This window comes from Athene noctua, chromosome 8 (assembly GCF_965140245.1).
Source record: "Athene noctua chromosome 8, bAthNoc1.hap1.1, whole genome shotgun sequence".
Classification (NCBI taxonomy): Eukaryota; Metazoa; Chordata; class Aves; order Strigiformes; family Strigidae; genus Athene; species Athene noctua.
Window position 1 is genome coordinate 23,705,203 of NC_134044.1, and position 26,679 is coordinate 23,731,881.

At 39.9% G+C, this 26,679-nt stretch overlaps 1 protein-coding gene across 1 annotated transcript in view; it reads left to right on the forward strand.

Moving 5' to 3' along the window:
• The window catches only part of SPATA16 (spermatogenesis associated 16), an 83,833-nt gene that overhangs the window by 47,892 nt on the left and 9,262 nt on the right, over positions 1-26,679 (forward strand). Inside the window, exons 5-9 of the mRNA XM_074912097.1 lie at positions 3,718-3,865; positions 6,868-7,014; positions 7,250-7,362; positions 14,415-14,579; positions 19,082-19,165. Coding sequence (XP_074768198.1) covers positions 3,718-3,865; positions 6,868-7,014; positions 7,250-7,362; positions 14,415-14,579; positions 19,082-19,165 — 657 coding nt within the window. The remainder of the gene's footprint in view (positions 1-3,717; positions 3,866-6,867; positions 7,015-7,249; positions 7,363-14,414; positions 14,580-19,081; positions 19,166-26,679) is intronic.

Genomic DNA, 26,679 nt, shown 5'->3' on the forward strand with positions numbered 1-26,679 from the left:
AAGAGCTTCATAAAAATATTGAAGTAGTTATATCATTTACCATCAAATGTTGGCATGGGAAAGCTTTGTTTCTTGTGCATCTACCTATTCATTTTATGAGCTCTTAACAGAATTTTAGTGGGTGTTGAAAGGACGGTATAAGATTGTTTAGGCTAAAGTTTAAGTTTTATTAAAAGGTTTGTGAAATGTAATATTCCTAGATATGGTAGAACGTAAGGATATTGTAGAGCCAAGGTGCTCAGAGAAGAAGAGTATGTGGTGTTTGATCAAATATATGTTTAAACACTTGACCAAACCAAAGTTTGTTGTTTAGGAATGTCTTCTGGCTTTTTTAATTGTCATGATAGCAATGTACATCCCTCAAACCTCGTGAATGCTTGTGTTTCATGAAGGAATTAATTGGTATATTAATAGAAGTGCTGACAATATAAATACTCCTTGAGACACTTTGTCTCCAGATGGTTTCTCTGCAGACTTTCTCTGATTCCCCACACTTCCAAAACAGGGATATAAACCTCCTGACATAGCAGAGCATGAGTCAGTCCCATAACTACAAAAAGAAATCTTCCCTGTGATCACTCTCCATCCTCTTCTTGAGCAAGTTCTTCCATCCTTGCTGAAGCAATAGATTTTGTCCACTGCTGAGGTAAACCACCAGATTCAGTGAACTTGTGTCAGTTGTAGCCTTTACATTATTGCACATTGCTAGAGGAGCTCTTTCTTCTAGTTTAAGGTCATCTCAAGGACTTCACTTTTTCTAACTGCTGGAATTGAAAGCTGGAGTATAGCACCATGTGATGAGATATTGCTGCAGAGTTCACTTGCAAGATACGCAAAAAAAAAAAAAAAAAATCTTTCTTTATCATCTTTATCAGTTTAACAGCTACCTCCATACTCATGAAAGAGCCTGACACATCTTCCACTCCAAGGCCAGAACAGCAACATTGTCCCTGATGTATCTGAGAGGACATTGCAGAAAGGACCCTTCAGATGCAAAGACACCAAAACACATGCAAATGAAAAAACAGTTGTCCTGTCCTCTCTGCAAGGACTCTTTTGAAGGTCCACTGGAGCTCCTGCAATCCTCTCCACAGCATGACTATATCTGGAGTAACTGCACGGTGTACAGCATGACAGATGATGTTCTGTAGGCATCCCTGTATCCTGGACATGTTGCCAGATATCCATCCATGGGTATGGACTTCAGTGCATAAAGGCTTAAGCAGAGAAATCCTTACGGATTTCATCGTATAAAGTTTTCTCCTCCAAAGTTTTTATGGGCTGAAGTTTTATATCCTTAAAGACTTTACGCCATAAAAATCCAAGAGGATAATAAAACAAATAGCATCTATGTCCAGGGTCAGTAGCTTGGGGAAAAATAATGCTCTTGGGTAATAATAATACCTTCAGTAGCAGTATTGACCAGAGACTACGGATCTATTCTTTCCCCTGTTGGCTGACATTTTACCGTTATTGCCCTCTGAGCTAGTCACTATTTGCATGCTGTGCAGAGTAGCCATGGGTACATGGCAATGCAGAAATATTATAGGTGTGACTTTGAACTGTTCTTGAGGATGAGAAAGCCGAAAGTGAACTTTGCAGGCAGAATACAGAGCTTGTCTGGTCCAGCGGCTCACATTTTCATCTCACTGCCTTACTCCGTGTATTTTAAATCTGAAGTGTATGGATACACCCAAACCCACATTCTCATGCTCATATTAATCCAGACTAGGAAATGGCTGCCAAACTACAGAAAATAAGCAGAATACCCAACATCTCACACAAAATAAGGCTAACCTAATTCTGTGCCTATATTTACACACAAAATTCAATAAAACTTGAACAAGTAGGCCTCCGTTTTTTTAAAAATGTTAATTTAAAAAGCTAGATCGGTACCATTGTTTTGCCACTGATACTCTAAGGGCCCTAAACGACAAGATAATTAAAGTCCATGGAAATATGAAATCCTAAAATCACTTTCCTATAAATCAGTGCAGACTGGTAAGTATTCCTGCAGGGAGGAACGGGCACAGATCCATTCGTGGGCCCCCGAGCTCTTGGCAGGAGGACACACTTGCTATTTTCTGGTCTGATACCTCCAGATCTGTGGCATTAACCATGGATAACACGGCTGTGCCCATGGAAAGCTGGAACTCCTCACCGGGGAGGAAAGTTATTACTGCCCCGGGTGGTCATGATACTATTACACACATTTGAAGCTTGTTAATTTTCCGAGGCTAAATACTGGCCACTCCAGGCTGCTTCCATTCCAGTAAACGCAGGATAATGGGCTGTTTAAATATAGTAATCTACAACATAAACAAATCCCCAGCGACACCCTCAACAGCCAGGCAGAGTATTCAGCAGAAGAGCACTCAGGGTGCATGTATGGCAGCCTGTCCCAATATCTGCTCAAAATAATTATAGCATTTCTATGGTATTTCTGCACACCCCATACCAATAAACAGGATGAAAATAAATTGGCATAAGACCATACCAGAGAACCTCTTGTCTAAAGCCATTAAAGAGAAGGACATAGATACTTAACCAGTTGGCACTCTCAGCCTTCCATTCTGGGTTGGTGGGAGCAGTTATCAGCTAAACAAATGACTCACGGAGGCACACTATGTCTTGGGTAATTTTACATAGGTGGAGGATAGACTGGGGAGCAGAAGTGAGGACATGTCAATAAAATGCCAAGCTATTCCCATAATGATACCTTCTGTGAATCACTTCAGTGTATAAGGTGATCTGGGAGATTTGTACACCCTGTTAAATATATATATGTGTTTTCCTCTCATGCTTGTCTGACCATCTTTATTAACTTTGTGTTCAGACTGTGAACAGAACCCTGCTTACGCTTTTGCCATGTTACATGTATGAAGCTTTGCTGTTCCCCCAGTTTCCAGAACGGACTGCCCACGTCAAGAAGACAAAATCTTTGTTAGCCACAGCTGCAGCCAAAGCAGTGCTGAGCATGTTCTTTCCCAAACCCTAACCCAGGAGGGACTGCAGCTCAACCTCCCTTGCCCTGATCGATAAGGGTGCTGAGCAAGGCTGTTTCCAGGCTGGTGGCTCCTCCTGGCAGTTCCAGCACCAACCAGTTCATTGGGGTCCACCGAGTGTGAAATCCACCTCTCTGCGTAAGACCAGCACAATGCATCATTTGAGTCATTTCTAAGGGATGACAAGGTTCATAAGCTTCGTGTTGCCCTCTGCACAGGAGTGAATTTTAATCTTAATGCAAATGGTGTTTAAATGCAATATTTTAAGACTAATATTCCGTATAGGCACAGTGTCTGATTCATGCCAACCCAAGGGGTAATATGAATGCTTAGTATTGTTTAACCAGCTCCCAAGGACTAAATAAAACCCTCAGATGGAAGATGTGACCTTCAGAGAGCATGGAATCCCTTTCTTCTTTTCATCTAAAAGATAATTTATCTAATACTTTTCTCCTCATTGAAGACATAGGCTCGGTGCACTGAAAACTGTTTACAAATGTTCTTTCTCCATTAAATTGATTTTCTGAGTATAGATAGGCAGTGTTTTCTGGAACTAATTTAAATTCCCCTCTAATTAATATTCAGGACCAAAATATGTTATCTTTGCATGACTGTGCAATTATTAAAGGGAAAATATAATCTGAGAAAGCAATTTTTAATTTTTTTTTTTTAACTAGCCGTTAACTGACATGAATTTTTAACCCTTTTTTAGGCTATGATTGAAGAAGCCATCACTAGAGAAGTATCTTTTTCGGTTATGTACACACCATTTGTGACAGAACTCAAGGCTGACAAAATAAACAAGATAAAGAACATGTTTGCTAAAAGGCACCCTGATTACGTGGAGCACATATATACAGGTAACAGCAGATTTCACATGCTCTTAAGCACTGTATATTGCTTGTATGTGTGTGGCTGACTTGAAGAGAGTTTGAGAGAGTCTGGAGCTTAAACTCAAGACATTTCTACAGTTCACAGGGAAGGGGGGAATTAACTTCTGACATTTGATCTATGATTGTACAGGATTTAGGTAACCAAATCAGTGCTTAGGCAAAGTAAAGACTTCACACTGCAAATCTCTATAAAGACAGTTTGTATCCATGAAGCCCACGTTTCCATTGTCGAATTTCATTATTGCAACTAAACTTTCATTCAGAGGTAGATTTTCAGTGTAGTGTGATGACAGCAAGACCCCAGCTCATTCCATCTCAATGGATTTCCATTGGTCACCAATGATCATCCCTGCAGATCCTGGCAAAGTGAACTCAAATAGCATCTCCTGGAGTAAATAGATGCTTAAATTCTGGTGACCACAGCCTTATTTCAGGAGGAATGGGCATGACATTTTGGCAAAAGAGAGAGAGGGGGATAAAAGTCATTTCTTACTATCATTAACCTGGTGACTTGAAACACGGTTGACCCTGATAACACTTGGCTTTGAGTTTGTGATTGAGAAACATAATGGTGAAAATACATTGCTCAAATCGAATTCTGGAAAGCCTCTATATTTGTCACACAAGCTAGATGTGTAGTTCACCCCTCACTGCCACTTCCAGCAGGGTGGTCAGAAAGGCTGAGGTGCTGCCCACTCCCTGCCAGAGATACACTCAGGTCGGAGATGATGGCTTAGTCCTCACACCACCGCTGAGCTCCAGCACCCTGCAGATAAATCAGACTGCCAGAGGATACACATTGTGTCTCTGGGAAGAAAAGAAAATCTATTTGAAAAACACAAATAGGAATTAGGAAATCAAGTGTTTCCTACAAAACTGTGCAAATATTTAACAGAAGAAAACTTGTTTTGTTCATCTTTGTTTTGCTTAGGAAACCAGTATAAAACTAGATTGTGTTTGCAAGTTGCAGACCACCCGTGTATTGGGCTTCTGGCAGTAGCTTTGGGGTTGTTCAAAGAGGGAAAATGAGGACTTATCTATGACAGAGGCTGTAAAATCCCTGTCTACCCTTTACTTGCTGATGTGACTTCGTGGACAATTTCCTGGTACAAAAGTATCGGCATTAAAAGGAGCATAAAATAAAACTCTCAGAATCTGATTTTTAAAAAGACAAGTTCATATTTTACATAACTCCCTCAGTTTACAGCAAGGGTGAGTCTTTCAGGAGCATATAAGCAGCAAAACTGTGCAAGTGTGGCACCAAAACTCAGTTAGTGTTCATAAATCACTGAATGACTCTGAAAATGTCACCAGTCGTTTTCTTACTCCTCCCAATAAGGAAGAGAAAGAAGGAGAAAAAAAAGGGGGGTAAAAGATCCCAGTCCTATAGTACTTAAGTCAATTATAAAACAGATTGAATAGAGACAGTTCTGCCTTCCGATACTTTTGTTTATAAAAACCTACCGGTTAAAAGAATTGCTTCAATTTTATACAAGTTTCTTTGAGTGCAGGTTCTGGGATCACTGAAGTTTCTAGGAATTAAATGAGATAGATAGCCAAGAGAAAATAGTATGGGTATCAAGGTTTTGAGAGTGCAGTGGTGTGAGAGGTCTCACGCAGGCAGGACCTCTCCCGACCTCCCTCTCTTCTGTACTGGAAACCCTCTCAGACAGAGCAGACGCAGCTTCTTTTCCTAGACTTGATGCTGAGATAACTCACAACAGTGTTAGGTGAAGTCAATCAAAGCAGTAAGGGTTACTCAACTTATCTATTCAGATCCAACCTAAAATCACACTGCCCACCAAAGAAAAGAAATCACAAGAGACAAGTTTAGCTCATTGTCAGTGTGGTACCACGGAGCATTCAACCCGCGGGTCTGTATCTCACATAGGTGAAATTAAAAATATGAGCTAAGCCCCATTTTAACAGTGGGTGTGAAATACCAGATGTCTCACGAACATGTTATTTTAAATAACCTTCCTATTCTGTAGCAATCATCCATCCATTTTTGTCCAAGTTCTGCTAGAGTGTAAGGACTGAACTGATTTCAAAGTTTTCCTTATTGCCAAGGAAAAGGAGCAGATACACATTTAAATCCAAGTGTACAATGCAGTTTGTTGAAAAATTGAGAATCCATCAGAAGCAGAATATGCTGCAAGGGAAATATCAGGTCCACTCGCTTTGATTTATAGAGGGGTAAGTCCAGAGAGCTCTGAGTGGGGTTCTCCATTTGTCACTGTGATCGCACAGCCTGGCATCTTAAAAGCAGAGCTCACTGAAAACAGAGCACTCCTTTGTGAAAAGTGACACTGACATTCAATCTAGGTTTATTTTTTGCAGGGGAAGGTGAGGGAGGAAAGAACTGGTCTGGTTCCCTAAGCAAAGGTGGTTTATACAATTGCTCTGAGCATCTGTCCTCGACGAGGTCAGGGCAGACCGAGTCAGTGGATACACAGGTTTTTTGGCAGTAGCAGTCACAAACTCTGGACAAGCTACAGCACAGGCTGTCACATGCCAGCTGGGTGGATGAGAAGGGACATGCAGGAAGCCTGGGATTATGGTGGTGGTGATGGCAAATGCACAAATCTGTAGGAAATCAAACCTCACAAATTCAGGGAACAATAAAACAGCTTCCTTTGCAGTTAAAAGATCAGGATGTTTTGTTACTGAAGTGTTGAGTTATTAATGCTTTAGATGATCAGCACTGCAAAGTGCCTAAATGGAAAGAACATGTTTATCTTATGCCTCAGCAAAATTTAAGCTGTTGATGCAAAAGGTTGCAAAGTCTGGAATTTCAAAACCGTGTTATAGCTGGATGGGTTGGTTTAGCCACCTTTGTTTTGGCAAGATTTCTAGATCACTTTTCACTCCTCCTTAGAATTCCTTCCCCCCCCCCCCCCCTCAAAAAAAGGTAACTCTCTTACAATTGAAATGTGACAGTGGAAATTATTTTTATTTCCGTATTCCAGAACCTCATGGACTTCACATCTTGCCACAGACGGCTGAGTGGCTGTCTCTGCCTCCCCAGAAGTACTCACTGACTCTGGGTTTCAGAAACAAACGTATTGGAAAAATATTGGAAAGGCTGTCAAGTAGAAAACTGCCAATCTTTTCAGGTACGCCAACTTGCCTAATAGCTGGGATAGCTCAGAAGTAACCTCCATGATCCTTGCTAAATGAGAGGGTTTGAGGAGTTTCTTGGGACCCATTTCTCTGTGCTGGCAGCCTTGACTGTCCAGACAGCTATCCCCATCCTCCTTCCTCCTCCACTTTACCTGTCATCTTGCTAGATACTCTACGGAAAACATATATAATAAACACAGTATATGGTTTTGTGATTCCCTTTCCTAGACCAGGAAACTCCGTTCAGTCCTCTCACAGAAGAAGAAACAAAAATGTATTGGGAGAACACTGCGAAAAAGATCCTGCCAGTAATAAATTTTATAAGAAGCACCAAATTAACTGTAAGTATAAAATGTAATTTCTGGCATGTAGTGTGTATGGTGGCAGAAGCCTCTATGTGTGTGAATGACGTGTGCTTTTTTGTGGGTAATTCATTTTGCACATGCTCCTCCTGTGTCCAGAAATGCTTAGTGAAATGTGTTAGGAACAGAGTTCAAATGGGGCTTAGATACTTTTTAAAAGTAACCCTAATTATTTAACAGTGTACCCAGTTTATTTAAAAACTCTTTGCATGCAATTTTCTCAAATCTTTAAGGCCTATTATATCCCTACTTCATGTAACCACCAAAACTACTTGCTATATTTGCTACCCATAGTATACTACACATACCACCCGGATCTCCATCAAGAGTTAATAATTGCTACTTGAAGCATTTCTAGTGATTTAGATCCCGATCCCTGTGTAGTGAAGTATATGAAATAACCTTCAAATCTGTTACAACCATATTGAAGGTATATTAGTTAATTCTGCTCCATACTTTCTGCAATAATGTACACAGCTTTTTAGCACCATGGCTTTTGATTAGCACAAAAGGTCAAAAATCAAATTTGCATGTAGACTAGACTGTTTTAATGCAATTCTTAAATTATTCTCCTGAAAATAAGTGGAAGAAGCCTCTCCTCCACAGATTGTAAATGCTAATGTTAACGCTTCTTCCCTAGCGATAACGGTTTTTTAGTTTTCTGTATGTTGAAGGATTCAGAGCCATTTCCTCGTCAGGGGTGTCTTAGCAAATCACAGGATTTATATTCTTAGGTTTTGATACCAGATAGGAGGTTGACAAAAACTGCTACTTAGCAACCCCTAGCAAGGAAGAAACATTAGCTAGATATTTGGGGAAGCTATATCTCCTTTACTCTCAGGGAGCAGCTGCTGAAACAACACTGAGTGCTTGAACTCGCTTGCTTAGTGGGAGGTAAAGGTGCTTAGTGCTTCGCCAAAACGGGCGCTCATAAAGCATCTGCATCGGTGTGAGGCAGATGGAGCAGGCTGAGGGCAGACACCCCCGAGGAAACACACAGCTGCTTCTTTCCAGTTCTTTCCTGAAGCCATGTGCTGTTGGCTTCAGATGACCAAAAGCCCAAGTTATTGATGTGCAGGCTAATAGAAGTGGCATCTCTAGGAAAGTGAAATATCTGTTATTGCTGCGTGCATTGCACTTCAAACATTTAAGGAGCTAAAACTATAAACAGACAGTGGGCTGGGTGCTGGAAACAGAATAAAACCCTGGTGTTCTTGGAAGCCCCAGTAAAACTCTGATTTTTAAACTTTTTTTTGACCCCCACAATTCTCTCTTTGGATATAACATAGAGCTTCTAGAGGTGAGATTCCTCTGTTGCTGTTATTCAGTCTCTAAAGAGTATAAGGAAGAGAAAAAAAAAGCTTTGAAATCAGATATCTTTTGCATTCCATATAACTACCCTATTCTGGAAATTAATTTGGAGGAATGGGACCACACAGTTCAAGCAGAGATACGTGGTGTCTGGTATCCAGGGTACAGGGAAAAGAAAACAGAGTCATCATGTAAGAGATGAGAGCAGAGTGGTGTGTTAGGATTGCTCAAGCCAGTCTTCACTATCTGTATGAATTTACACTACTCCTATACAGTAATATGTTCTACCAGCTCTAGACCTCACCTCATACATTTAAATATTCTTGCTGAAACAGAAGAGGGCTCCCAAAAATATAGGGTGAAATTCCAGCACCACTGAAGTCAGCGGCAAACTGGTCAGCATAGCATCCCCATGGTTCAGGCAAGGTCTAGCCCAGCGCCACCTCCAGCAGCAGCAGGAATGGGATAACAGGTCTGAACATGGCCCTGTAGATTTAGACCCACCACCTGGGTGTCAGTATGGGAGCTTTAATGGACAGGAGCAAAGCCCCAAGGTGGAAGAAATTATCACTGAGTTAGAAGAAACCAATGCCAATTCCACATACGTTATTGATGGAAACATATTCACTTTTCCTTCACTTTCCATATCGTTGAATGATCCAGGCAAGACAGAACCTCTGACCCAAAGAGCAAATGTCAAAGCCAATTATACCTGATAATGCAGATAGGCACAGAGCCAGGACTGCTCCGCTACTGGTGATTAAAATCTCTTTATGGACCTGGCAGAGATTTGGCCACTTTTGCTTCCTTGAAAGTATTCCAAAATATTCTTCAAGCTAGAAATACAATTCCATCATATTTCCATCACACACAAACTAAATAAAAAGCTTCTACAAGACAAACTTCAGATACAGACTCTAGCTTTACAACTTACTTTGAGAAGACAAAAGAATATACTTGGTTTTTAATAGAACAAACATACTTTTTTGCCCTCTTCTTCATTTGCAGATGCAAGCATACAATCCAAAATGCTTGTCCTAATCAGATTTTTTTTTCCGACAAAACATCTCAGTGCTAAAGCAAAGCTTATTAAGCCATGGCAACAATGTAAGTCGGTTCTGCCGCCTCAGTTTTGCAGCTAATTATATGATTTATACACACACCGCTGTTGGTAAGACGTGCAGTTAAAGGTTAAAAAAGCAGAACATTTTCTGTTGGCCCCACTTCTTCATAAAGAACAGCCAGTCCCATTTAAATCAAGGGGACATTTGTGTATTGTAAAGCAAGAAACATTTGAGAAAGAATGTCACAGTCTGGTCCCCGCACAGCATCATCTGCTGCTGGTGGGGAAATGCCATAAACTCATACCATGACACAAAGGTTATTTTATTTGCCTTAAAAATATATATATATCACTCAGACCTTCAACTACTCATATTCCAGCCAAGATTACCAGCCCTGACAAGTGGTTATTCTCTCAAGTGATTTCACTGGGGTGATTTCTGCTGCTTTGTACACACCAGATTTGCCTTTCTCCTGCTGCAGTCCCATGTCAATGGCAGATGATGCTACTTAACAGGAGAAACAGTGGCTAAAAGGGCTTATTAGACTGCTCATATTATAAAGGTGAACAAAACTTACCATATGATTCACAGCATGATGCATACATTTACAGATCTCACTGCTTTGTTGTCTATTTTTTAAAGTAGAGGGGAAGCGTTTCCTACATACAGATTTCAGCATACACATTTTCTGGAGGATACCAAGGGCATTAAAGAAATACCATGATGGATTTTTTCCACTTGTTATTGCAATACACTACAGAGCTGCTCGCAAGGCATAACTTCATTCAGATTTTGAGCTGAAAAAATGTGGTAAAGACTCCACAAAAGAAAAGAAGGACTACTGGGGGGCATTCCAGACTTTTGCAAAGTGGTGCTCTTAAAGCTGGTAGTTAAACATGCCACAGGTATTGGACATGACAGATCCTGTTTTAAATCCAGGCTGACCAACCACTTTTCTTTTTCTTTAGCACTCAGCAATTCAACTTCATTTATAAATAGAATTGGCATAAGGGATGACTCCTATCTTGAGTATAGAGAAAAGCAAAAAAGTAGGGGCATCATCCCAAAATTCTCAATACATGAGAGGACACATGATTCACTCCTCTCATGTGCTCTCCAGCTCCTTTTGGCAATGAAAGCCTGTCTTATCTTTACTCGTTGTTAGTGCTGGGTATTTAGCAATAGCAGGTAAGCTCCATCCAGAACAGGCTGATCTGCTTTTTTGTAGGTGCTTTTTCATCCCAAGGTCAGAGGAATGAGGATGCCACAGGGCTGATCCTTGCACATCAGGACCTTATTTCTCTCCTAGAAGGAAGGTCTTTAAAGACACCTCTGGGGATAAACACCCCTTTATTTTTATGGTTTGTTTGTTTAAAGGGAATTTGTGGAGCAAAAAGTATTCTGAAGAAAGCTGTCTCTTGAGAGGACCCCCACCTCAGGCTAGACTGTCCATTATGAATAAAGTCCTCAGGAGAAAGTCCATCAACTGATCATTTTTACTTTTTTCTTTAAATTCTCCTTGGAATGCCAGACAATAGGGGTGAGGCCCATTCAGAAAGTGACTATCATAATTTAATAATGTATTGTCTCCATATGTTACTGCATTTCTAACCAGGATGCCACTGTGACTCCATATATTGCATTTGTTGGTTCCTTTGCTAACTGATTCTCAAATGTGTATCTCTTTGTTAAAGGAGCCAACTCATTTTCACTGAAGTCTCCATTAAAGTTTGCTCTTTACTTAACCTTCACTGTGCCTACCTGAGCTGGTTTCATCTTTATCTGATTACTTGGCCACTTTATTATGTTTTTTTACTGCAGCTTAGTAGCCCCTTGAATCCTGCTCCAGTTCATGTAATTCTCATCATGTGGTTCAGTTCCCCGTAGAATTTTTTCTCCTGCCAGCAGCAGTTATTTACTTTCTCTTTCTGCATTTTTCACTGTCACTGAAACGCCACCTCCGACAATGTTCAAACTCCTCTAATCCCTTCAAAAAAACCCCACTGTCGGTTATTTATTTATTTACTTCCAACCTACTATAAACTTAAATAGCATTGCTATGTCCACAGAGTGCACGTTGGCACAGATGCCCGATTTGTTTCCCATAGCTACATGGCATGGTCTCATATTTTTCTGGAGAGTCAAGCAGTGAAAAAATTGTTTTCTTTTTGCCTTTACTTTCTTAATCATTGGAGAAGCCCCCAACAGACACAGCACGATGAGAGAGGATTTTTACCTGCTTTCTTAGCTGATGACTCAATATACTAATTTCTTAGTGCTTATACAAAAAGGTTTTGGGTGGATTTCAAGAATAGCAGGGGAAAACCTTTTGCTGCATCTAAAATGTTGTGAGCATATTTCATGATGATAAGAGCCCTCTTTCTCTCTCATTAACTGATTGCTTCTCCTTATTTTAATGCTCACAGCTCTACCTGGGGACACAGCTATCTGGCTTTCAATCAGGTGGAGACGGGGCTCCATTTTGCTCCTTGCTTTAGTGCCATGCTAACTAGATTGTATCACGTTTATAATTTCATATATTGGAGATCACAGACATGTTTTTTCTTGCTGATGTCTCCTACTACTACTAGGTCAGGACCTCAGAAAAGGACACTTCAGGTGATAAAAATAGTTGGTAAGAAGGTTGCCCTGGTCTCCCTTCTTAGAGGTGGGTCAACAGAAGTTGATGAGAAGGTAGGCCTGGAAGGGCCCTCCTGGCTCCTCGAGTCAAACCACCTGCTATGATACACCTTTGTGTCACTTAATATCCTACTCATAAATTGAGTGAAATCCATCTTCGAACTAGCCTGTTGGGTTTGTGTGAGTCAGGGTTCTGGTAGTAGGGAAAGGGGTTACAGAGGTGGGTCCTCACTAGTTAAGCCTTCTGCCTTTTCTGCTCGTGGTGAAACACTACGGACCTTCAACCTGAATTATAAGAAGCTTAATTGCCACCCCAGTCTTATTTGTACCTATTTATACACAATGGTCCTTCTGTTATCATTGTCTTTTCTCTCTCCTTCCCTTTTCAGTTGTTTGCTCTCTTTGGAATTTAGCCCTGCATTATGTTTATTGAGAAGAATAATAAGCTCTTGGCATTTTCATTAATAGACTAATCAAACCACACTTCTCTCAAAAGAGGTATCCCCTACCGTGCTGGCTTCTCTGCTCCATGATGCTTGGGTTTAAATTAACCTCTCCAAACACAGCTGACTGGAGCTATCTGCAATACTCCAGAGAACTGCTGACCAGAGCGCCTTTTCCCTCTGCAGTGCTTGATTTTCTCCTTCAGCTAATGGAAACACCAGTTCATTGGCTCAGCTCTTTCTTTTTCAGTTGCTTTCATATCTGGAGCTCCCAGATTATAGCTTCATTCCTGCCGTTGCTCTCTAGTGCATGGTCTTTTATTTCATACTATTTTACAATTATATTAGGTATTGTATTAAAAGGGGTATTTATATTTTTCTAGAGTTAAAAGAAAACTAAGCTTTTTTTCCATTATTATTCTTGTAAGACATATCAAAAGCAAGAACATCATTGTTATTACGTTGTTAGACTTGATGCAAGAGCTACGTCGATAATAATTTTGATAACACTAGATGCTTACCTAATGCAAATTCCTGCAAAACCAAGATCAAGATCAAACCAAATGATCAAGATTCTTTGCCAAGAGAAGTTCATTTTAAAAATGGGATATAATTTATTGAAAAAAACAGTCATTCAAAACTTTCCCTTCACCCTGTTCAATATACAATTGGACCTGGGATCACCTACCTGGATGTTTCTGTAAATGGCAGCATCAGCATGCCACCATATGTAACTGCTGGAACAAAGGTCTGCTAAAAATACTGGAAGTGGTTTTGAAAATTGATGCCAATTCTTGGAATTTCAAACACTTAAATACATTCAAAACCCTGATTAGATGAATGGAAATTTCACTCTGATGGGCTGAGCATTCAGATATGCAATGGCTACATCTCGTCAGGAATCTAGGCCAAATTGCTTTTGAAAATCTCACTAGGGTGCTTATTTGCATTTTTGGCATCAGAATACTTTTGAAAATATGGTGGTAAGGCTGCCATCCATCAAACACTTCAGCAGGTGCTGAGATTTTATGCAAGCATTTGGCTGAGTTTCTATGTTCACATGCTTAAAATTTACCATGTGCCTAGCTGCCTGGATGATCAGAGACCACCTCTGCAGGTTTTAGTCCCTCAGGGTTATATATTTGAAAACTATGGATTTGCCTAGTCTGCAAACAAACCATAAGCTGACACACTGCACAGTTTCCTCAACCTCTTCACTGAAATTTTAAAAGCAATCCATAGAAGTCAGGTAATATTTAATGGAGGGGATTATGGAAAAGCCATTTCCAAATGAGAAAATTGCATTCATGTTTGTTATCTGTTGACTCCCCTTCACATATATTATGACTACATATTTATTTTTCTAGTACTACTAGAGAGATTGTGGCAAGAAAGTCTTTTTTTCTTCCCTCTATAAAGATTGTCAGCAGCATTATCTTAAAGGTGCTGGATGTCGTATTGCTTATAGTATTACCTTTACAAATATATGATAAGCCTCAAGGCAGAGGACTCAAAGGATAAGTGTGTTTTCTGCTACTCTTTTCTAACCTACTTGCTTTTGCTGCGAAAACAGGACGATCACTGTGCGTGTTCACCTGGGATAGAGAAGTTGCATTATGCCAGCCTCCTCGGCCATTTGCAGAGATTCAAGGAACAGTCCCAAGTGATTAATCAAGCGATGGCTGAGCTAGCAACCATTCCCTACCTGCAGGATGTCAGTCAGCAGGATGCCGAACTGGTAAGTATTTATTTCTAATACTTATTTCGGCCTTTAGAGGCAGGGAGCCAGGGAGGGAAGGACTGAGGCAGAGCACTGCACTACAATTTGGAAGTAATTTTTTTGAATGTGCGGACCTGAAGTAGTTTTAAAATCCTACTGCAGTGCCTTGTCAGAGGAGGTGCTAATCACCTGCAAGGATGACTTTTATAGAACCAGCATGACTCATCTGTAGGCATATTTTTAAAACCTCTTCTTTTCCCCCAAACCTCCCCAGATCAGTCTGGGAAAATGATTGCAATTATTCAGATCATGCTACTTTAAGATATCTAACATCAGAAGCCACCTGCAGCAAAACAGGCCAAAACTAGTTAAAGCTGAGGAGAGGGAGGAAAGGAAAGAAAATATTTTCTTTCCTGGCCCCATCTATGACTTCGTCCCTGTCTCTGAACAAGCTCCTCTACCTACTATGCTTTTGTTTTCCTTTTGTAAAATGAGGGCAGTGATGCTAGAAGGGCTGTTGCAAGACTAAGACTCATTAATAGCTTGATAGTATATCTATAAGCTGCAATCAGAAGGTACCATACGATTATTCTTCCATGAGGCTGTCGGGTTTTCTGATGGGGAGGGAGGAGGGAGCTCACGTACGTGCAAAATTTAAACATTTCATTCTAGAAAAAAAAAAAAAAAACACCAAAACCAAACAAAACAGTCCCTCTACAGTCTCTGCATTTAAATACAGTCCAATTTTGGTGATCCAACTTCAGTTCACTAAAAACTCGTTGTTTTCCCAAAGCCGGTCCCTTGACATTTGTTTGCAGTCCCGCAAAGCTCCTAAGCTCTGTAGAATTAAAGCTTCACAGCAGCTTGCTTTAGGGAAGATGAGCAGCGGCCTGCAACTGCAGGAGGTGGTTGCCAGACTTTGAAGTCTGGGCTCGAGATAAGGGGAAACGACATTGCAAAGAAACTGTGTTATTAAAAGACATTCTCCTTTTGATGCAAGTTTTCTAGTATTAAACTTCAGCAGGCCCACATTTCAAGGCTGACTAAAGGGTCTTGAGTTATTGGTAGATATTTCGGTGATAGGTTTTTCTCTAGGGTACAATATTTTCAGTACATCACACGTTAGGCACAGGCTATTACACTGTTGTCTGTATCTTGTCATGTAGTAATCATAAGCCTGACTTCCCTGGAGAGCTTTTTAGGGGAGGCTCTAGGCCACCCCAGACAAAGGTCTTCAGTCTCTTAGGGGTAGGACTGGGCAGGACGAGGGTCTGCACTTGGAGATTGAAGTGACAGGTTGTAAATCTTTCAATGAAACACATATGCTTTGTTTACTGAGCCCAAGGTAAAAATGGTTTTTAAAAGAATAAAGGCAGAAAATTTCTACCAGCTACCCTGTCCAGAGCATTAAAATGTATTAATTCAGCATTCATTTATTTTTCCTTGTTCTGTCATCCTGCTGTAAAATATATCTAGTCTGTGAAAGCAAGTGGAGGCTCAGAGGCTTTGTAGCTAAAATATTTTTTAGTGAACTTCAGACACCACAGTGTTAAGGCACATGACTGCAAGCAAGAACTTGCAGAGTGACTTCACTAGGGAGTGATTTATGGGCTTTATCTTTCCTGGTGGCACCAGCCCACATGGCACAGGCTCCTCGTATGCCAGTAGGGACCATGTCCCCACCACAACACAAGTGCATCAAGAGCAGAACACTGCTGCCCATCGTTGGGTCTGCACGCCCAGACCATCCAAGGAGCAAATGAAAAATTCTCGCTTGCTCAGCCTCCCTGTCATCCTCCTCATTTCACTGGAGCCTGGGCAGGACGAAACATCTACAGGACTGGGCTGTACTGGTGTGATTCAGTGGATGCTATGGAGGCAGCCCCACCATGGCCATGGGGTCAGAATCACAGCACCCATGCTGACTCCATGCGCTCCTCACTCTTCAGCAACTTTTTTAAGACATAGATAAATTTTTCCATGAAGAAAACTGAGCTGGCCAAACTCTAATCTCACTCGTACTAATAAAAATTTAAAGTAATATCTCTGAGGTCATTCTAAATTTACATTGGTATAACTGAGATAAGGCTTTATGACCAAGGAAGGCAGTTAAATTGTGTGAGTTAGAAAATGCTAAACATGCCAAATGTTTATTGTCACATACAGTATAAGTTGTATAAAGTTTAAAATACACTGAATTTATAATAATGCAATTTGCACTGATACAGCAAGGATCCCAAAGGCATTTCAGTTATAAACTCTTCTGTGTAAATGTCTTCCTGTAACTAAATAAATAGAGTTCTAATCTATGGCACAGAGAACCTCAGCTGAGGCCTTTTTAGATCAGTATTTATTCATAGACCCTGGAAAAATAAAGATTTCAATTAGCTTGAACAGTTTAATATAAATGGGGAAAAACCCTGAAGAAAATCTTTCCAAGGTTTATGATTTCAGTGTCACCATATTTGTGCATCATAAATCAAGATGAAAGCTTGTTAAAAAAATGGAAAGCTATTTCAATTTAAAATCAAATGAGGACAAGATATTTTTAAAAATGCCGCATTTTTCCTTGGAGGGGATTTTCCAAAAAAAAAAAAAAAAAAAATCAACTTTGGGAGAATTACTGTGGTTTGCCAACTGCCCACTCTTGTTGCATGAACAGTTTGTCTGCCAAAGGAGCCGGTGAAAAACTTCGGGTGATAAAAATTAAAACCAGAGCACACACTGGACACTTTTCACGGGCTTGTATCAATATCAGTGAAATTTTAATTGGAAAGGTTTCTTGTTTTAAATTTTTGCCCAAAGCAGCGAAACCTCCAGCCTGGTTGGTCTGTCAGAGCAGCCCCTTAGGGGTGACAGACCCTGGTCCCGGTCCCAGTCCTGGTAGGTGCTGTTCAACCAGTTTTTCAGAGAGAATCACTCCAAGAAAAGAGATGGAGAAATCCTCCTCTTTCCCTGACCAGTTCCTCCTTTGCCTGATTTGATGTAGGATCTGTGCTTTGCCCATTCTGCCCTTAATACCCTTAATCTCTGGACTGCGTCTATTCTGGATTCATAGGAGATTATCTGTCATAAAAGTATTGTGATGGAAAATTTCTGACAGGTTCTTGGCTCTTTTCACATTAAAGTCAGGGCCAGAAATTTGCAGTTTTGTTTTTCATGAATACTGATGCAGGACTTAAAAAAAATTAAAATACTTCATCAAATGTTTGGACCAATAAGATTCAACTTAATGGTTGCACAAGCACAGAGAAAGCAGGCTGGAACCGACCATAGCATATTTATTTAGAGAATCAAAAGAAAGATTCCTGCATCCTTTACCCAGTGTTGGGACACGGACAAAGAATTTTAACTTTAAATACCTGAATGCAAAAGTGACCCGAGGAAATATAGATCTGCTCCTTGAACCTCAAGGCAGCATTTTTATATCTTTAGGCAGATGAGCCTAAACACCCATGGTTTACCTTTCATCACCTTATGTACTCAGACTGCTGCCCATCTAGGTATAGAAAGAAGAGACAATATCTCTACGAATGCTTATGCTTTTACTGTCCAACTACTTGCAATGAGTAAAAAATTTGGGAAGAGACACCAAAAACTATTGTTTGGGTTCACTTTAACCAATTAAACATTTTGGAATAGACCTAATAGAGCACGGCAATATCACAGGTATTAAATACAAGTTTCTCTCAGTTTGTTCCTAAACACTGATGCTAATGGCTGCTCATGGGAGGACATCCTGGATCCAGCCCTTGTCTCTCTGTTACTGAATTAAGAGCGGCTGAAACATTTTTAAGTGTTTGGGAAGGGTGCAGGGTGAGGCAATGCTATAACTAACCTGGAAAGGTACTGGAGTGAGGCAATACTGCAACCAACCTGAATTTTAGCCTTCCCTGTAACACTAAGGACTGATTAGCACGTATTTTCCTACAGCTTCTTTTTATAGTTTACACTAGAAATTGTCAGCCTTGTTTTTATGCTCTGTTATGCTGAATGATGGGGAGAAGGGGGGGTTTGCCAAAGAAAAAGGATAGCAAAAGCAGGGAAAATGAGCTAGATACTTCCAGCTACGGTAAAAACATCTCAGCTTTAGTGCTGTCCTCTTGTGAGGTTTTACATGCTGCCTTAAATTATGATACATTAGCCTTGGGAGAAAATACTAAAAAGCATTCATGTACGACACAGAATATCCCAGACAGCTAAAGAATGAAATATGGAGCCTTTATTCTTTACAACCCAAGTCTTCCTTTACTAAGTATAAACATTTACTGCATTAAAACGTATAGGCTTAAATACAAATTTTCCAGAGGATTTTTTTCCCCATTGTTAAGTATTTTATATCCACAATAATACAGTGTAATGGCTGAAGCAAAGATGAGGTGGCAGTGCTCGTTGTGTGAAAGATGAGTAATAAAATCATCAGCGTACAAATGATTTTTTAATTAGGTTTTAATCTGTGTATTTAGAGAAGTTATTTCTGTGTGAATTCCACACTGATAATTTTTATCTTGGTGCCACAGCTGCAGTCGCTAATGGCAGATGCCATGGACACCCTTGAAGGAAGAAGTAGTGATAAAGAACGTGTGTGGAATAAAATTCAGAAGGTAAAAACCTGCGGCAAAGGGCAGGAGAGTATACTGTTCCTTGGGGAGTAAATGTCCACCTGAGTCATATCTGTTCAAAAGGTAGAAAAGAAAGTAGGTGCCATTTGAAACCTGACTGTGTGCCTTGAACTCTATTAGAGCTCAGGCACTAACCACAGATACATATTTATTATTTGCTTTAGCCCTGTTGATCTTTGTCCATGTTAATAGTATCATGTGGTGAACTAATTTAAAAAAAAAAAAAAAAAAACACCCACAAAAAAATCAACCTCTGAATATCTATATTTCCATCTTGGTCATATGGGGTAGTGTGCTAATTGGGGTTAATTGTGTGTGTGTGTTGGGGGGGGGTGGGGGGGGTGTTAGGGAATAAAATTCAGTTCAACAAATTAGGACCCTTAGTGGAGCTCAGATGAGGCTTTGGTGATGTGAGATGTAAAAGACATGTAAATGCCTTTCTGGAGTCTCTGCACAGCAACTGGTCAATTTAATTCTTAAAGGATATGTGAAATACATGGAGTCTTGTATTGGTTCTCTGTACAGATGAATCCGACCCGATGTAATGAATAATAGGTCAGGCTGGGATTTAATAGGAGTATCTTACATTTTTATAAAGTCTTTCAAACCAGAGCAAATCACAGCTCTGGGCATTCAATACCATCAACCTTCAACCACTGCTGGGGAAAAGGATAGCAACGCATCGCCAGGAAGGGAAGATGTTACTAATGGTTCAAAGCATTGCTCTCACTTTGTCTTATGGGTCTGTCAGATCCCAGACAGACTCACACACACTCTGGGCTGCATCTGTGGTGGGAGGCAGGAGAACAGAGGATTTGAATTTCTGCACTGTTGGGACTTGAAATTGTCCCTCTTTGGGATTTAGAGTTTACAGACAGATCTCAGGCAAGATGCTGAAAATCCAAACCCTGGCTGCACTGAGTCAGTGTAACCAGGATAAGCAAATAAGACAGAGATGTCTGAAAGAAATCACAGGGGTGGAGGGTCAAGGTATTTTTCAGAGTCCATATTTCCAAGAGATTTGAATTAAAATTTCTGAAGGCATCTGCTCTGAGAGAAAGTCTGAGGATTGCCTCAGTTAGCTTTCAGATCAGCGGCTCTTAATAAAGTTTTCCAAGTACAGAATGCTTTTAGAAAGCAACCAAAACCAAAATTCCCCAAATTATATAGACAGACTAGGTTTCATCTCTTTCAAACGCTTGCGAGGCAAAACAAAAGATAAATATTCATGCCACTTTTATGTTGCGCCAGAATAGTCTCCAAATCTCTCACACCTGCCTACAGAGCGTATGAGAATCTTTTGCAATACAAACTACGTATGATACGAATGATATATATTTATACAATTACGTGCATATTTCCTGCCACATATAGTAAACATCGATAACTAGATGAATGCAAAGCATCAGTGATGTATTTACAACTAATCTTTTCTCCAGCACTTACCCTCCCCATTTTCAGATAATAGACTTAAATATCAAAGAGAGTTTTCCAAAGTTTTTTCAAAATTGAGGATTTTAATCCACAGTTAGGTGCTTGAATTACCAGTGTGACTTTCACAACTCTGAACAACCACAGTTCAGAGGCTGCTGAGAAAGGATCACAGCTAAAAGTGAGGCCAAGTACACAGATACCTAAATATTCATTAAAGGCTCATTAGATGTTTGTTGGTGGTACCAAAAAGTTTCCACATATTTCAACAGACAGTGGCTAATATTTCATAGCAAATTCAGTAAGATATTTTCTTTCAGTCTATTCATATGTATGTATGTACGTGCATCCTTTATATTTCTTTGAATAATTTACTTTCCGTGTAATCTTAACAGAAATCAAGCTAACATTTAAAAGTGGACTGGTATCCCATACTATGCCACATGAATCTGTGCATAATTCAGTGCTAGGGAATAAAATTTACTGAATCCATGAAAATCTGCTCTCTGCCATTTTGAAACTTGGTGCTTCAACATTTGTTTGCATTCTGAACACAGTTTTGCATTTCATTTTTGACAACTCAGTTAACTATTTGCTTTGAGGCATCTTGTTCCAAGCAGAACTTACTGTTTCTCTCATAATACAAAAATATTTTTATATATATATCAGAGCAAATAAATGAAAAGCATCATCAAATATTTCTTTTCTGCTTTACTTTTTTACCAAAATTTAATTTCAGCATATTCAGTATGTTCTTAGGAAACAATTCTCTTTAGAGAAGGCAGGAAAACACTCAGGAAGCTTGGAAGTTTTTTTGTTAGATTTTTTTGTTCATTTGTGGGGTGTTTTTTTGGTTTTTTTTAAATCAGCTCTAATTCAGAACATTACGCTAGGTTACAGAACACATCACTAAGAAGGAGGATTAAATCTGATGATTAAAAATTGATGTGGTGTGGCTTACCACCTGTCACTTGTGCTAGAACCATTCTGAAAAGTTTGGTATTTCTCAGTTTGCTCATCACATGACACTGATTGTAGGAGCCTACAAAGAACCTTCACACAGATCTAGTTACAAGGTAGTTATTTGTATTTTTGCTATTGAATTAATTTACATATATTGGAAAGCAAAAAAAGAACATAAAGGAGTTTATACAATCAGCTATAAACGTGAAACTCTGGAAAGCTGACAGCTACACTACCACCAATGAAGTTTGGCTTTTGCAATAGAAACAGCTGTTGCACCTAATGAAAGCACTCAAAAATTTTCTCTAATGCAGCAGAATTATAGCAGTGCCTATTTTCCAAATGGTTAAAGGGTCTGTCAGAATTGCCATCACAAACCACTGTTTTCAGAGTTTTATATTCTAGATTCAGCCATAAAAAATTCATTCAGGCTGAAATCTGACATAGAAGGGCACAAAGCCTGACACACAAACACTTTTCCTTTTGTCACAGTGGAGGGCTTATCAAATTAGTTTGGAATTAATCTGGGCAATTTTGAATTCACAGGACTGACAAAGTAGTAATATATGTGTAGCTTCAAGTGTTTTAGGTGCTATGCTGCTCGTCCAATTCACTGACAAATTTATAGTTTTAAGCAAACTAATCTATCAAATAGGCTAATTATTTTTGGAAGCTTTAAATACAAAGAGATGAAAAATGACCTCATAATTAGCTGGAGAAAAGAGAACATCACTGCACGGAAGATACCTTTTTCAGTCTTACCAAGCTATGGACTCTCCAGTCCCAAGGAGAGCTGACACAGGGCAGCCGAGATTACTCTGGGAGATTAAGAGCTATCCTTCTACAGAGGCTTTACCCACATACTAGATATCCCTGAAGAATGCCTCAGAGGCAGGGAAACCAGGCTGGGTCAGTCTCCCCAAATCCCTATTCTTCAGGATTTTACTGACACTTTTCCTTGCAGCCCCCTGGATAAAATGTGAGCTTTGTATTATTGTTGTGGGGAAACAGACACCTGGGTCTAAGACTTTTCAAGCAATTAACAGAGTCACTGAGTCCCAGTCTAATTCAGGAACACGGGCATTCCTAAAAAAATTTTTTACCACCTCCCTTCCTTTTAAATTTGTCAGAAATTCCCAAACAGACTGCTGGGTTTACGGAGGATTCAAGATATCATACTAAGGCTTAGGAAATTTTTTTTTATTATTGTCTCTGTCCAAATTGTGTTATAGTTTGCGTTATGAAGGTACTTAAATGTCACACCATCAGCATTACATGAGAATGGACTTCTCTGAAGCGATCCTTATGAATGGGAAGATCACCTAAAGTTATCAGTAGGAAACATTATGGGAAAGAGCATCAAACCCTCTCTTTTAAAGAGGCTTAAGTCTTCACCAGTGAACAGAGGTAGAAATGTATTTTTGCTTACCAGATTTTAAAGTGTAAATTCTCTTTTAAATTCAAATTAGATTTCGATTTATTATTTTAACAAAACTGATTTAGCCCAGTGCTTTAATCAATGACCTCTGATGCACAAGGCTCAGCAGTAATGAACAGGAAACTTCCAAAATAGATTGAGGGGAACTAATCTAATAATTCAACTCAGTCCCACAAGACTTTCCAGCTACTGGGTCTTAAGCAGATGGGGACTACCATAATACAAGGTCTGGCCATTATCGACTAGCTTCTTTGTTGAGACCTGACGTGAACATGAATCCCAGGACTAGCAGTAAAGTTTGATCCTGAGTAACTCAGGGAACCAGGTCTCTGCATGGTCATTGCAGGACTTTATAGCAGCTACAGACTGGCAGTGGGGTTTAGAGTATCTCAGATACCTGAAATGACAAGAAGGCTCCCCCTTTCCTTTATAGGACCTTTGTTTCCTGCAGTCTTGTAAGAGAAAAAGAAATAAAAAGAGATTACATCCCTGTCTCATAAGAATAAATTCATTAATAAAGCCTCACAATCTTGTTACATTAAGAGGCATTTTGTTAAATAGATACTTTAGAACCTATCAACCAGAAACTTTTGACATCCAAAGAGAGGAGAGCCATATAAGTGCAAGTGCCAGTATGGCTCTGCTTCCCCTATGAAGATAATAATGTAGTTCTAACTCTCTCCTCCATTTAGCCCCTGGGCTTTCATAGCAGTTTCATAGGATCCTCTTAACATCATTTGAACAGTCAAAGGAGAGACAGGAGTTGGCAAATAAACACTTTCCTACGCTTCCACATGTGAGACACTTCATAAAACCTTCACATCTGAGTTTACCTCAAGGGCATCACATACTTTGCAATTTAGATAAGTTATTATGCCCATCATTTGCTGAGCTCAGTGGAATGCCTGTTTCATAAATCTGAAAGCAGAGCAAACATGGATGAGTGAATAAAAGAACAGATGTAACTTACATAAGGATAAGTATATAACAAAAGCTGCACTAATATATGTGAATATGAAATGAAGTAAAATTAGCCTAACGTATTATATAATCTTTTAGTCAGGCACACAGATTTTCAGCAGTTGACCTCTGTTTACTACATCTCTGCCTCCTGCAACAGCAGGGGAACACTATCTGATGAACTGTGCTCTTCCACTGACATTATCTCTTAATTGAAAATCAAGCCATGGAAAAGGGCCATACACTTGCTAGGGTTTTGGTCAGCCAGAGGAGCAAGGAGGGAGATTCATAGTATGTTGATGGAAAGCGGACGTGTTGCTGAATAGTATTGTTCTGACTAGTACGACAGTTATTTGATGTATGTGACTTTGTAACGTCTTGTAAAGTCACCCAAGCCCATGCCACAGCCACCAGGAACTGCACTTGTTCTCAAAGCACACAAGCTTCAAAAGTTGTTGCATTTTGGTGCACCCTTTTGACTCAAACTTGGCTATTCCTGAATTAATAAAAAGGAAACTGGTTCCTGGTTTGTTCTCTTCTGGGGGCTGTGACGCAGCCACGCGTTTCATGAACGCATGGACCCATTGTGAAAAGGGAAAGCAAAGGATGGGAAAGCACATTTTCTGAAACAGGAGTGGAAGTCTAATGTGTAACGTATAATGTGTAATGAAGTCAGAAAAGTGCAAATGCAAAAGGAAAATAGTATTAGTGGCACTGATTCAGGTAGACCAAGAATGAAGGAAACTAAGAGCAGAGCAACCAGGTAGAACTACAAAAATTTTTGTTCGAGTTGACCAAAGATTGGCTTCATGCTAAGATTAGAAAAAATGGATTAAGACATTCTGGAAAGGATTAACTCAGAATCAGCAACAGCTTCGAGAGGGACAATAAGTTTCTAACCTGGCACTGAATGAAGTTTTCAGAGCAGGCAGAGGAAGTTAGGAGAGTACACGAGCAGAAAATGAGATCTGCCCCACTGAATCTGAGGCAGTACAAAAGAAATGTAGGCAACCAAAGAGTCCCATTAATAGGTTCAGCCCCACTGTAGGGACAATAAAAGTGTGACAGCATTCACAGAGCTCTGTGAAAGAGAGAGGTGACAGTGGGATTTCAGCAGTTTATCAATGCTCCTGGTCCCTAAAATCAATTTCTGCCCTTGTGAGTCTCCTGATTCTTTGTGTCTTGCATACAAGAGAAGAAAAGGTACCCCAGCAAGATGTCTAAATAGCCCTCAGCTACAGTGGAAGAAGCAATTGCATCCTACCCATTTCCCACCTTCCAGACACCAGCATTTAATATAAAGACGAGCTATTTAGTGACCACAGCTATAAACAGTAAACAGCTATACCTCCGCACCACAGCTAGACCAGCATTGCAATATAAAAACAAAGATTCTCACTACTAAGAAACAGTGAGCTTTCGGGCATACAAGGTTTTATTCAAGTCTGAAGCAGACTTGGGAAGTTTCAAGTTCGCTGTTCCACACCAGAAGGAAAGTTTCTGTACATAAAAGCATGTTTTTTTCCAGCTAAATCAGTTGGTCTAAGATATCATCTATACCCATAAATGCTCGGTCCATCACAGCTACAACAAAACACTGCTAATGCTATTGGGAATGAGTCTTTTGTGATGAGAAAGGCTTTGGTCTATTCCACCAAGCTATATGCTATGATAAGTCACTGGAATAATTTTAAGTACAGCAAATCTAGCAGCTGAGCAGTAAATGTCCTGAACACTGGAATAATGTATCTGGTTGTAGCTGCCTGGCAGTTAAATCACAGGCAATTCTGGACGTTAATAATCCCCACGTAAGGATTTAGATAAACATTTCCCCAGCCCTTGCTAATCATGCTGTCAGTTATAAATGAGCAGTCTGCTTACCTGCTGCCCTCTACCAGAGGAGGTCTCCAGCCCTATAAACACTTGCTACCAGGTATTGTTACCGCTGTGAAAAATAGCATGAGTCAATAAGACTGCTCTTAGTAAACACTGCACTGGACAGTGATTTCAAGAGAGCTTATAAAGTGTAAAAGGACTGTCTAAGTTGTAAGGTAGTTAATAAGTGTAAGTCATTACCAGCATCAATATTCTTTTTATTCAGTTCCTCATCAACAAACAGTCTTTTTTCTACCTGCATTTAGCACTGAAGCTTTGTTAGAGTGCTAAGAGCCTACTGGTAAACACTGGCTTTCAGTGTTTCACTGAACTTACTCCTTTACAATGGAAATGAGCTATGGAGCTGTCTGTCAGACTTGTTTCTTTAAAGAAAGGCAGTGAGTACAAACCAGGCATATGAAAACACAGAAATGGAGCATGAGGGACAACATATTTATCTTTGGCACTGGCGTGTGAAGCTATGAACATTTCTAGAAGCGGATGGGTCCAAGGCAAGAGTTGCGCAGTCAGGGGGGTTACATTGCCAAACGTGTAGGGAAGAGACTTTGGCCTGCCATTGGCATTTCAGATCATGTGCTACTCTGCAAACCCCTTCCAAAAGCAGCCATAGCAGCTCAAATGCTCTTCACTTAACACACAAACAGTAAAATCGTGTTTTGTTTTGGTTTTTTTTTCCCAGATACTGAGCAACCTTTGTTCTAACTGACCTTAATAGAAGGTACAGACTGGGATTTAATTTTTATTAAAATATCAGTAGCTTTTCTCAAGCTTTTCCTCTGTGCTCGATACAGCCATCCCTGCTTACTCA